General features: G+C 34.1%; 1 protein-coding gene across 1 annotated transcript; it reads left to right on the top strand.

Moving 5' to 3' along the window:
- Positions 1-3,183: 3,183 nt before the first annotated feature.
- LOC122313795 (pyruvate dehydrogenase E1 component subunit alpha, mitochondrial-like) lies at positions 3,184-9,083 on the top strand. Its single transcript, XM_043129033.1, has 8 exons — positions 3,184-4,042; positions 4,160-4,239; positions 7,172-7,249; positions 7,785-7,880; positions 7,984-8,055; positions 8,201-8,254; positions 8,400-8,465; positions 8,766-9,083. Exons 1-8 carry the CDS (start codon positions 3,331-3,333, stop codon positions 8,808-8,810), a joined length of 1,203 nt encoding a protein of 400 aa, XP_042984967.1. The 5' UTR covers positions 3,184-3,330; the 3' UTR covers positions 8,811-9,083.
- Positions 9,084-13,150: the final 4,067 nt, after the last annotated feature.

The raw sequence follows: 13,150 nt of genomic DNA, 5'->3' as shown, positions 1-13,150 counted from the left end.
CAGTTTCCTCACCATCTAGTTTATTATCCTCTGTACCAAGAAATCTACTTGTAATGAGCTTGTATTGATGAGAGATATAGGAGGTTCCATGCTATATTGAAATGAGTAACTAGCATTTTTGCAAAAAGAAAAAAAAATGCAATTAAACTCTTGGAAAAAACCAACTTATTAAAATTAAACGAAAAACATGACATCACCAACTATAGGTTGCTTGGATATTGATTGGCAATAGGATATGGCAGAAAAGTCGGTGACCACATAGGCATTGGTCCATAGTAACCATGCATGTAATTTGGGATGTTTGGACAAGTTGATGGCATGTCTTAAAATGTTATTGGATAAGTGATAGTATCGGATACGTGAGTGAGAAAGTTTTTGAGCTGTTAGTTGGAAATGCTTTGATGGGTATGCGGTCGTTTCTATGCTTCTCATCATAAAATCTTATTGACTCAAATGACTCAACTATCTATGTAGCTTTCAAAGTAATCTGCAATAGAATGTGTATCTATCTGTTGCCTCTTTGAGCTACATTCATATAGCAATTCAGAAAATAAATACCTAGGAAGGTTATAATTAGCAAGACTATTGTCTAAACCAGGTTTGTGTAAAAGGAAAGAATAAAAACAATAGAAAAGAAGAGAAAAAAAAATACTCACATATGAAGAATCATCCAGTAGAAGAAGCAGACTCGAACGACGATCGCGACTTAGATCTGGAATGTGTGACCAACGGCGACCGCACCGGTTCGATCCATGGCAGGGACCACAAATGGGATCCTTCAGAGCTCTATCTCTGGTTCAAATCGAACAACGCGGGGTTGGGTTATTTGATTTCCCTCTCTTTTCTGCATATTTCGATTGTTTTTTTTTTTTTTTAATAAAATATTGGCTGACGTGGCAATATGCCACGTCATCCAGTTTCACACCAGTTCTACACTAGCGGTTGTCTATAGAAGAAGTATTTTTCTTATGTTTTTTTTTTTTTCTTTAGAAGAAGCTGCACACACATGGCCTTGCCACCTAAAATATGTAATAGTTTGTATGTTTTCTTTTCATACAAATAGCATTACCCTTCTATATATCAAATTAATTTATATATCTATATATATATATATAAAGAAAGTAAGCAAGTAGGGTTTAGCATGTATTCTTGTAGTGGTAGTTAGTGATGTAACAAATCTGGTTTGATTCGATTTTGGACGTATTTTAGAACTGAACCGGTATGTACCAATTTTGAGAATCGAAGAACCAATACCGGACAAATTCATCTCCAAAATTAGTATTTCTGATTTTACTGGTTTCTTCTCGATGTACTAGCAAGGTTGGGAGCTTAAAAAGTCAAGCTTGGAACAACAAACCGATAAATTAAAAAAAAAAAATATTGTCTAGATATAAAAATAACATGCAACAAAAAATAAGAATTGTAGTAAAACAATTATAGCATACGTACATTATTTATAAGAATCTTATTATCATATATGTTAGTGATAATATGATGGTTACATATGCTAAAACTATTAGCCTATTTATATTGTATATTATTTTATAATAATTATATTAATTAATACATACTAGTATAGTATTGAATTTAACTATACTATACTCTATATAAGTTACGCTATACAATTTTTATATGAGTGTATATGATCAAATGTATACAAATATATTTATCAAAAAGAATATATATTATAATTTATTATGCCATAGAATGTATTTATCCTTGATATAATATATATACACATTAAAATTAGGTTTATATTAATAACTTAATATTAATGTTCATGTTTGACATTCAAATTTTCAGTTATATTAATTTTATATTATAAAATTAAAATTTATATATTATATCAAATATTATATTAAGATTTATAAGATTAATTTTATGTTATTAGATTATTATACATGAACCGATCTGATTATTATAGGATTGATTCATATCTATCAATCCGATCGAGTGTTAAAAAGAGTAAAATTGAAACTTGACCGATTTGAAACTGATTTTACAAAACTGAAACTAGTACCCAACCGAACACCCCGGTGTGGTCTGATTTACAGGCTTATCAATTTGTTTTTCAGCGCCAGGGCTAGAGCTTGAGTTGAGATGCAATAGATGGGACTTCATATTGAGATATCTACCCTTGGAGTCTGGTTTATATAAAACCTACCTACCTACCTTCACACGTTGATCACATTTTCGTTTTACTTGCCAACCTTCCTTGCTACAAACCGAAGAATGGCGGCCAAACCTTTACTTGAGTATTCAATGTTTGACTTTTATATAGGATATATATGTGTGTGGAGGCGGCACCAATCTCCTGTCTTCATTCCATTTCTCTCAACATTCCACTCTCTTTCTATTTTAATACATGAAATTTTGTACAATTTTACATAATTAACAAATATTATTCTTTTCTTATATAGCAAGAAGTTGATGCCTCCCCCTTTCCTTTTAGTTCTGTTCTTTAATGCTCCTATTCTTTTTTTTTTTTTATTGTAATAGTGATTCTAAGGTAATTTTAGCTGGGGTTTGAATATGAAGTTGAGATGAGATAAGTTGAGATAAAAGTTAAAAGTTAAATAAAATATTTTTAAAATATTATTTTTTAATATTATATTATTTAAAAATTTAAAAAATTGAATTATTTATTATATTTTATGTGAATTTAAAAAAATTATAATGATGAGATAAAATATTTTTACTATCAAAACAAAGTTTTATTCTTACAATTTTTTTTTTCCATTTGAAATTGTTATTGTAAGAAGAAAAGAGTTAAAATTTTTGTCATAATTATTATCAATTTTTAGAATAGAATAAACATAAGAGTAACCATAAATATTCACTTATTTGTATATATTTTTTATATAATTAAAAAAATTCTAGGTGCTATACTATTATCTCATTTTAATTTTACTGTAATAAGATAATATTATTTATTAAATTTTAATTTTCTTTTTAAAAAGTAAGAAACAAAAAAAATAGAAAAAACTACAAAAAAAAATTATATACGAGTAAATATCATATTATTTTTATTTTATTTTATTTTTTTATTAAATATGTTATGTATGAATAATAAATAAAAAAAATATAATTAATTTAAAAATATAAAATTAAATTAAAAAAATGTAGTATACAGTATAAATAATGAAAATAAAAACTCTATAATATATTAAAATATCTGTAGTGGGTACTCAGATACTCTGTCCCAGTCTCATTTTTATGCCCAAAGTCTCTTCCCCAGACTCTTCCTTATCACCTAATCACCAAACCCACCTTCTCTTCTGAAGCTTCGCGTGCGTACGGCTGACCGGCCAGAACGATCCAACGGTTGAGATGGCCCTATCGCACTTAGCCTCTTCATCATCTCGCTCCAAGCTCCTGAAGCCCCTCTCCGCCGCCTTATACTGCACCCCGTCTCTACGCCGTCCGATCTCCTCTGCCGCCGACGACACCAGAACCCTCACCATCGAAACCTCCATCCCATTTACCGCCCATCAATGCGAGCCGCCTTCGCGCTCCGTGGACACCACTCCGAAGGAGCTCCTCACCTTCTTCCGCGACATGGCTACGATGCGGCGGATGGAGATCGCCGCTGACTCGCTTTACAAGGCCAAGCTGATCCGCGGGTTCTGCCACCTCTACGACGGGCAGGAAGCCGTGGCCATCGGCATGGAGGCCGCAATCACGAAGAAGGATAGCATCATCACCGCCTATCGCGACCACTGCACCTTCCTCGCCCGCGGTGGCACCCTCCTCGAGGTATTTTCCGAGCTCATGGGCCGCCAGGGCGGATGCTCCAAAGGTAAGGGAGGCTCTATGCACTTTTATAAGAAGGAATCTGGGTTTTATGGCGGTCACGGTATTGTCGGAGCTCAGGTACCGCTGGGTGTTGGCTTGGCCTTCGCGCAGAAGTACTCTAAGGACGGGACTGTGGCGTTCGCGTTGTACGGTGATGGTGCGGCTAATCAGGGCCAGTTGTTCGAAGCCTTGAATATAGCCGCGCTTTGGGATCTACCGGCGATTTTGGTCTGCGAGAACAATCATTGTAAGGAAATGGTAGAGTTAGGGTAAAGATGATTTTATTTGAAACTTGAGTTACTATTTATCTATGTGCTTTGGTATTTTCTGTTTGATTTAATTTGGTTGTGTTTGGTAATTGCAGATGGTATGGGAACTGCGGAGTGGAGAGCAGCAAAGAGTCCGGCCTACTACAAGCGTGGGGATTATGTTCCTGGATTGAAGGTCAGTTTGATTTATGGTCTAATCTGTTGGTGCATTGAATTTTGGATTTTTTTTATTATTATTAATAAAAGTAAAACTTTATTGGATTTTAGGTCTTATTGTCTTTTCTTTGTGCTTATGTTGTTGCTACTTTATTTTTAGCCGTTTTCAGGGATGAAATTATCGTGATTAGTGAAAAATGGATTTTTTTTTTTCCCCTGTTCTTTAGGTAATAACTTCTTGCCGATAAAATATTAGATCACTATGGTGTTATAATATTGAGACTTTTGTCTTACAATTATGTGTTTGAAAACTCCAAATACTACTGACCTGAGTCATTGTAGTTGCGCACTTTTCTCGATCTTCAATTGTGTTATTTATTCAATGGCTAAGCCTTTCACAATTCATCCCTCTTCTTTCACCGATCAAAAAAAAAGTTATTCTTTCAATGGCTAAGCCTATGGAATACATCAGTGCTCTACTGTTTTGCTTGGAACCCCATTACCTGATTAGGTAAGACCGAATTGCAGGATGCAGTTTCTTTTTCTTTGCAATCCAGGTTGATTCTTGCCTATGAACACACTATGGCCATGCTTCCAGGCTGCATATATGTGCATTTTAGATGTGGTTAATCTGCTTGGATGTTAAATATTTGGACGCTAAAATGTTTGAGTTTCATGTTCACGATCAGGATATACCACATGTTCAACATTTTAGATTTAGTGTCTGAACAGCGGCTTCATTTTTCTTTTCCTTTGAGATATCATCTTGGAAAAGAAAGGAACAATTGAAATTTAAACCAGAAAAAGGTGAAATGCTTTTGACCTTGAAGGAATGTAATTTCCTCCCCTCTGAAATTGCTTGCTGTAAGTATAGATTTTGGAGGGTTGCACACATTTGTGGCACATAATCGGGGTTTTCTAAGAACGTATAAATGGGTTATTTGTTTCATACAAGTATTATAGGACATCTTTTACAATTCTCATCTTGATAGTTGGCTCTGCTGAAGGCTGCTAGCTTATGGTAAATCAAATATAAGGATTTCCTCCAGTAACTTGTACCTGTGATGGTTTTTTATTTTTTATTTTTTTCATCACAATTATTTTTCTTCAACAACACCCCCCCCCCCCCTTTTTTTTTATAGGAAATCAGCATGTGGTATTAAGAGCATCAATCTAGATAATTAAGTTTGAAATAATAATAATAAGAGACCAACCAAAAAATGAACTTGTTTTTAAAAAGAGCAATATTAGCTTTCATCCTGAATTTTATCATCTTTAGTCACACAATTAATATGAAACCGATGATTAATAATTATAATAATACTCATTTTAATAAGAGACTGTAACTTAAGACTTGTTATTGTTTATGTAAAACCCATGATTGAGTATAGGAGGGTGGTGAATGGAGATTACACATTGCCTGGGAGGAAGAAGTTTTTGCCTTTTAGAATGATTCTAAGGAACTCCACCTATAACCTTGACTAGTCTGTTTGGAGTGTAAGCCCAGATGTGGCTTGAGCTTTCCTTAGGTTGCTACACATGTTATCGTAGTCAATCTCAGCGAGAAGCATGAGACTTGTGCCGTGGCAAATATTATTGAATGACACGAGGACAAGAGATTTAAGGGTGGAGGTTTTACTCCTTGATTGAGTATAGAAGGGTGGTGTATGGGATCCCACATTGCCTAATATAATCTCAGCAAGGGACTGCTTGCCTTCTACAATAATTTTTTAGAGTCTCAAATAAAGCTTGGATTTTTAAGAAGGCACTTTTTAGTTCTTCTGAGGCATTCAACGGCTTAAGTTAGCATATAATGTATGTGTTATAGATTGTTTACCATAAAAGCTAGATAATTCACTTTAAAATATATTTTTTTTTTCATTACCTATCAAAAAAATAATAATAATAAGAGATTGTAGCTCTAACATTTGTTATTGCCTATGTAAAAAACTGCAAATTGAGTATAAGAAGGTGGTGCATGGGATTCCACGTTGCTTGAGAAGGAGAAGTTATTGTCTTCTGTAATGATTCAAAGGAACTCCAATTGTAACCTTGACTAGTACTTTTGGAGTATAATCCTGGATGTGATTTGAGCTTTTCCTTAGATGTAACAAATGGTATCAAAGTCAATCATAGCTAGAAGTGTGGGACTTGGGCTGTGCTACCTATAATGGGGTGGCTTGACAACGACATCAAGATTTAAGGGGGAGGTTGTGACGCCCTAGATTGAGTATAAAAGGGTAGTGTATGAGATCGGACTGCCCAAGAGGATAAAGTTCTTGTCCTTTATGAAATATGTTTGAGATATTTATGCCTTATAACACTTATCAAAAATATTTATGCCTTATATCTGCATTGAAAATATGTTGATCATTACAGAGTTGGTGGTTTGAGTACCAATATAATTAGTGTCTTTTGGAGGAAAAAAACAAGTCAATTTTATTAAGATTGCAAAGGGGCATCACCCAATCAAGGCAATAGAGATGTAAAACCAAGGTCCATTCTATTCTAGATACTTTGCAGTGCAGCGATAAGCAATCAATTGTTCTCTGCTCTTCTCACACATGCAACATTAATCTATTACTAATATTTCTCCGCAAATTGTCCATAGTAAGGATCCTTTCCTAACACCACTATCCGTTCAAAGTGCCAACTACATTGGGATTTTGTTTTGCTAAATGCCTTGCAAAGATATAGAGTTTCCGACCACAGGGTGCAGTGCATGATAAAATTTTCTTTCCTCGAGCTTCCTCTTTTTGGAAAGAAAAGACCATTGCCACTCCCCAGACTCTCTAGAGGGAGGCAGTGTTTCAACCATGTTCTTTTCATGGAGAAATAATTGCAGGCTAGACTAATTGAAGAGACTTTTTAAATTTTGGGGATCGCTATCTTGCCTTTTTTACAAATTGAAATATTGCTAACGGTTCTCAAATATTTTATATATTTAACAGGTAGATGGCATGGATGTCCTTGCAGTGAAACAGGCCTGCAAATTTGCCAAGGAGCATGCTTTGAAGAATGGCCCCCTTGTGAGTTATTTATTCAGTTATTCTGGTATTATGTCTTTTGAAGTTAGGTTTGCAAACTATTGCTGATAGGAGTATGATCTTTCCACTTTATTGCCAGTGCACAACAAAGCTATTAAACATTGTTACTTGGGGTTGACTGCATGAATTTCTCACGTCATGCTATATATAGGGCTGTCATATGCTGATATCCTCAACACCTTAATATATTAGAGAGAGAGAGAGAGAGAGAGAGTGATATTTACTTAGTTAGTATACCCTTTGCATTCAGTACAGATGTAACATGATTGAATTTTCTGCATGCATGTGCTGCTAGATAAACTTAGTGATTGGCATCCCTTGTCCGAGGGCTTCCAATAGGTCCTTCTGAATTATATAATGGTGACTGTTGACCTGATAAAATGATGGGTCGTAGTATAAGTGTGGCTTGGGAATGAGTTTCTCAATGTATCTTTTTGGTTTAATCATGCAACATTGTTTCATTTTACAATTTATTACTGACATTGATTGATTTGTTCTTCTAAATGCTTGTGTTCAGATTCTTGAAATGGACACCTACAGGTACCATGGTCATTCCATGTCTGATCCTGGAAGCACCTACCGCACTCGTGATGAGATTTCTGGTGTGAGACAGGTTGATCCATACCTAATACTCCTTTTGTCAAAGGGAGGCATCTCTTGATTTTATTAAGAAGAATACATGCATAACAGTTTTCTTTTTACCAACATGATTCTAGGAGCGTGATCCGGTTGAAAGAGTGAGAAAACTGTTATTATCTCATGATCTAGCTACTGAAAAGGAGCTGAAGGTAATTTATAACACTTGAATTTGTAATTAGACTTGCATGATTTCTAGTTGATTTTGAATGCTGTTCTCCCCCTTGGGTGTTGGGATTAATCCTGACAAGTCTAACGGGTGGAACATGGCTGAATGCTATTTTCTCCCCTCTGCAGGATATGGAGAAGGAAATAAGAAAAGAAGTTGATGTAGCCATTGCCCAAGCCAAGGTACAATTAGTCTCAATTGTTTCAAAGTTATTGTTCTAATTTATATCTGGCCTGTTCATATCTTTTGCAATTTATAGAGAAATATTATTTATTATAATTAAATTCCTGATGGTGCATTATTTCATTGTCCTTCCAATATTTCCAGGAAAGTCCAATGCCAGAACCTTATGAACTCTTTACCAATGTGTATGTGAAAGGTTTAGGAGTTGAGGTACTGTTCGTTTCCACAGTGTTATGTTTTTGCTTCCTTTTTTTTTTTTTTTTTTAGTCCTTCCAATTTCAAAACCCTGCTATTGAAATGATACTTCATCCAATGAAACGTGACTTAATTAAAGATGTAATTCGTGTTACCCTCCTTTACCACTTGATTTATCACTTGGAATCAAGTGGAATTTTATCTTTAGAAACTGGCTGCTGGATCATGTATTTATGAAGGAAGCTATACATTCAACCTGATCTATCTTTTTCTATTTCTTGTGATGTTGATTGATTTTATTAATTTTCATTGCAGGCATTTGGACCAGATAGGAAAGAAGTCAGAGCGCTGCTTCCATAAGTTAACGAATATGGAGCTTTGGCAGATAAACCAAACCCACTAAATTACAACAATAAAAAGGTTTGAGTATAGATAGTCATCTCTCCGACTTTGAAGTTAACTCTTTGTTTGTATAGGAAGCTGATTCCTGTGTAGCTTTGGCAGAATTGTTACATTCTGCGTTCTATTTTTGGAGTGCTTACAATCTGAAATTTTTGTGATTGATTTGAATTTTCCCATGCTTCTGAATATCTGAATATAAACATTTAAGGATGATGAGTTTTTCCTGCATAATCCACTCGTTTCTGTTCTCTGGTAAGCATTGTTCAGTTTCGGGGTCGGTTTCGGGTTGTGAGATTGTTTTCTCGCTGCCTCCTATTTTATAGGGAACATCTTGTATTTCACAATTTGTTTTTTAATAAAAGAAAATGCACTACTGGCATTGGTAGTTCATGTATTTTGTTTTGGTGTCATGTTCAATGTTTTGCATTTCATTTTGGCTGGTTTGTGATGCCTCGCCTTATTCCATTTTGGTCTAAATTCCGTATTAGTTGGGATGTTTCAACTAATGCCAGCAATCCTCCTGAGCGGAATTGGCATTTCGTTTCAGAATTCATTGTTTTTCGGCTAGAAGAATCGCAACTCGCACAATTTCTATCTTTTTTTTTTTTTTTTTGGTGGGGTTTTTGGTTTTGGGGGGGGGGGGGGGGGGGGGGGGGGGGGGGGGGGGACACGTTTGGGTGTTCGATTGAGGCAATTTTTTTTATTTCATGTAATTTTGTCAGATCTGTCTCGTGAACTGCCAAAATCATTCTGTTAGAAACGTATTGTGGAAAAAGCACCTTGAAGAAGGCTTTTAAGGTTTTTTATTGTTAAACCGAAAAGTTCACAATTTAACGTGGGTATCAACTTTATCAACTCGTTAAGAGCATTAGTAGTGAGATACTTAATAGTCAAATTTTAGTTAAGTTGCTTTAAGATCAACTGTTATGTTTTTCACCGGTCAAATTATTTTGAGTAATTTTACATGGAACTGTGAAGTGTATAAATATTTTATAATAGTTTTGAAAAAGAATAAAATTTATTATTAAAAATTAATTTTTTTATATGAATTTTTTATTTTATTTATTTTTTTAAAAATGATTACGAGACGGTTATACAAAAATCAAGGTGGTAATATCTTTTCTCAATTAGTTTTTATGCATAAAAGCTACTTCCCGCTTGTATGTTCATTATGCGCGAAAGGCTTTTCCACCACAAAGCATCTTCTAGAAAAGGCTCCAAAACATGCTGAAGTCTCTTAAAAATTGAAGAACAGTCGTAGCCTTCTTTATCCAAAACAATCATTGTTGGCCCAACGCTAAAAGTCTCCACTGTCACCGTTGTCAGCTCGTTTGGGTAAACCCACGCTGTCGTCGACTCTCTCTCCCCCCCCCCCTTTTTTTTTTTTTATCTTTTTCTGTTCTGTTTGTCCAGATCCTTTTCTATGATTTCCATATGTTTCTGGATTTTAGATTTTTTCCAGTTCTTTTGGTTGTTTTTTTTTTCTCGGTTTTATTTCTACCGTTGACCTTATTTTACCTTTTCGTTTTTGAGGTTCTGTTGGTTATTGGAGATTTTTTTCAATTTCTTTTGGTGGTCCTTGAGCAAGTTCCTTCCTCTCTAAGGTAGCGTCGACTTGAATGTTGTCCTTTGGTGGTCCTTGACTTGAATGTTCATTCATAACACCTTTTTTACGTTTCTTTTGGTGGTCATTTCTTTTGATTAATTGTTGTTGCATGCTCCCCAATAGTCACTAGTTTGAGTTCCCTCAAAGCCACTGGAGATTTATCTGACCGTTAACTTCAGGACCCCATGAGATTAGTCGAGGTGCATCTAAGCTGGTCCAAACATTCAAGGATATCAAAAAAAGAAAAATTGTTGCAACTTGAATGTTGTCGATTATGAATTTGGGCTGTTTGGGGAAATTACGAAGAGGGCCTTTGAGCTGGATATAATGATAGTAGGTACTTTTGTTGAGGGTTTGTGTAAGGATGGTAGGGTTCATTGTGCGCTTCCACTGTTTGATAAACTGTGTGAGAGAGTTGGAGAGATTGTGATCATATATGGGACTCTTATTAATGGATTTTGTAAAATGCACGAGATTGGTCGAGCTTTGGAGATGCATAGAAGGATGGTGAACGTAGAGTGCAAGGTGAACATGCTAACTTATAGCATGATCATCGATGCTCTGATGGGTGTATATTGAAGGATTTTGTGCATGTTGTTTGAACACATGACATGAATTCTATTCTTTTGTTTTTTGGTTATGGTATATGGATTGAAAGAATTTTGGTTAGAATTTTGTTTTTTGGTTAGAATCATCTTATTTTCAAGAATTTTCCCCATGTCCTAGGGTGAATTCAATAGAAGTTAATTGGCTGAATTCTTATCTCATCACAATTTCTACTATCCTCTAGAAAAATCTTTTGTTTTTTGTGGCACATTTGGCTCTGCTTGTCTACCAATAAAAGCAAACCACTTTGCCAAATAAATTAAAGTATGAGCACTACAACTCATAGAACATCATGAATAATTACAAAGAAACTTAAAAGCATGCAGCACCTTGACAACCGAAAATATTCTCCAGCTAAGTGATTAAATAAGAACAACTTTAGTAACAATTTGTCTTAGTCATGGAGGAGTCCACATAAACCTAGTAAATGAGATCAAATACATCTTTCATTTTTCACCCCAGCAGTCCAGGGAAAATCAAACTTCCCACTTTATATTCAAACAATCACATAAACCATAAAAAACCCATTGATCAAATAAGTATGGAAATAACTCACATTCTTATCTACTGGATTTCATACTAAAATTCTGTCAACATTGTATTTTCTAGATGAGCAATGCTACATACAGTCATGGAATTGCAAACGCCGAGCAATCGTTTTGAAAAAGAGTGGGGTCTACGATTAAAAAGTTAGTTTTTTTTTCATGTGGGTCCTATATTAATTTATTTTTTTCAAAGCGACTGTACACCGTTTACATAATCACGACTGCAAATATCATTTCTCTTTCTAGATATATGGAAAAAAATATATCCCTTATAAAAATATGACTATTGGAAAAATACAACCATTGTAATAAACAAAAATCGTTAAAAAATTTTATCCGTTAAAATAATAAGAATATTAAAAAACTAATGTGAACTTTTTTAATAATGAATAAATATTTTAATTACAATTAGAATTAAAATAAATGAAAATATCAAAATTAATATTTCATTAGTGATAAATTTAGAGAGTTTGTTATTTATTATTGTTTAAAAGTGTCTAACTAAATTTATAGAAGTAAATTTTCTAATCAAAACTTAGCAGCCCTTAGTTAGTAGTGCTCTGAAAAGAGAGGCTAGGGGCCGGATGGTTGGAATTTACACCTTTCAATAGAAATGTGTTAAATATGATTTCTAACAAGTAAAAAATAGAAGGAAAACACTATTTTTGTTTGGTTATTTAAAATATCTCATTTCATCTTATTTCATTATTATAAATTTCACAAATTTTTATATAAAATATAATAAACAATTCAAAATTTTTAAATTTCAAAACAAAACTAACATTAAAAAATTATATTATAATAATATTTTATTTAACTTTTTAAAAAATTTCATCTTATCTTATCTCAATTATGTAATCAAACTTGTCCGAATGAGTGTCCCAAATCACTTTTTTTTTATTTAATAATTAAGAAAGTGGTTTTAAATAATGTTGTGATTTTTTTTATTTTTTTTAAAAATGTTTATAACGATTAAAAAAATGCATTAAAAAAAAAAAGAAAAAAAATACACTATTTAGATACTTTTTCGGGTGAAATGTTCGGTACATGTAGCATCACCCAAAATAAAAATGATGGTAGGTTATCAAAACCCTAACCTCCTCCCCAGGTGCTCTCTCTTTCTCCCCCACACTCTCTCTCTCTCTCTTCCTCTCCCCCTCTCTCCGAAGGTCTATTTTTGTCCCCACTCTCTCTCTCTCTCTCTCTCTCTCTCTCTCTCTCTCTCTCTCTCTCTCACCCCTCGTGTGAGCGCTTAGAAAAATCTCTTCTTTCGCAAACTTGCCTTCTTTCACGTGAACTTATAATGTGGCCAAGATTTCGTTCTATTCTGTTGGTTGATCAAGTCTAAACTCAAGTCTGTTGATTGGACATGGCATCTATGTCCAACTCGTGTCTGTCCGATGAGGTGTCCAAGATTTTAAAAATTCCTTCGTTGTTATGGTTTTGTTTAAAATTAGTTTAGTTACCATAAGATACAGCAAATGAGAATCACAACATTATATTCACAACAACGACAATCACAACATCAAATTTACAACGAC

The sequence above is a fragment of the Carya illinoinensis genome, chromosome 6 (genome assembly GCF_018687715.1).
Source record: "Carya illinoinensis cultivar Pawnee chromosome 6, C.illinoinensisPawnee_v1, whole genome shotgun sequence".
In the NCBI taxonomy this organism is placed as follows: Eukaryota; Viridiplantae; Streptophyta; class Magnoliopsida; order Fagales; family Juglandaceae; genus Carya; species Carya illinoinensis.
This window is presented reverse-complemented; position numbering and strand designations above follow the sequence as displayed.

What these genes read in the sequence shown, in the direction of transcription:
- LOC122313795 (XM_043129033.1), top strand. Translation starts at nt 3,331, where the DNA reads ATGGCCCTATCGCACTTAGCCTCTTCATCATCTCGCTCCAAGCTCCTG. An exon ending in ATTATGTTCCTGGATTGAAG is followed by an intron (nt 4,240 to 7,171) that starts GTCAGTTTGATT and finishes TATATTTAACAG; the next exon opens with GTAGATGGCATGGATGTCCT. An exon ending in CTACTGAAAAGGAGCTGAAG is followed by an intron (nt 8,056 to 8,200) that starts GTAATTTATAAC and finishes TCCCCTCTGCAG; the next exon opens with GATATGGAGAAGGAAATAAG.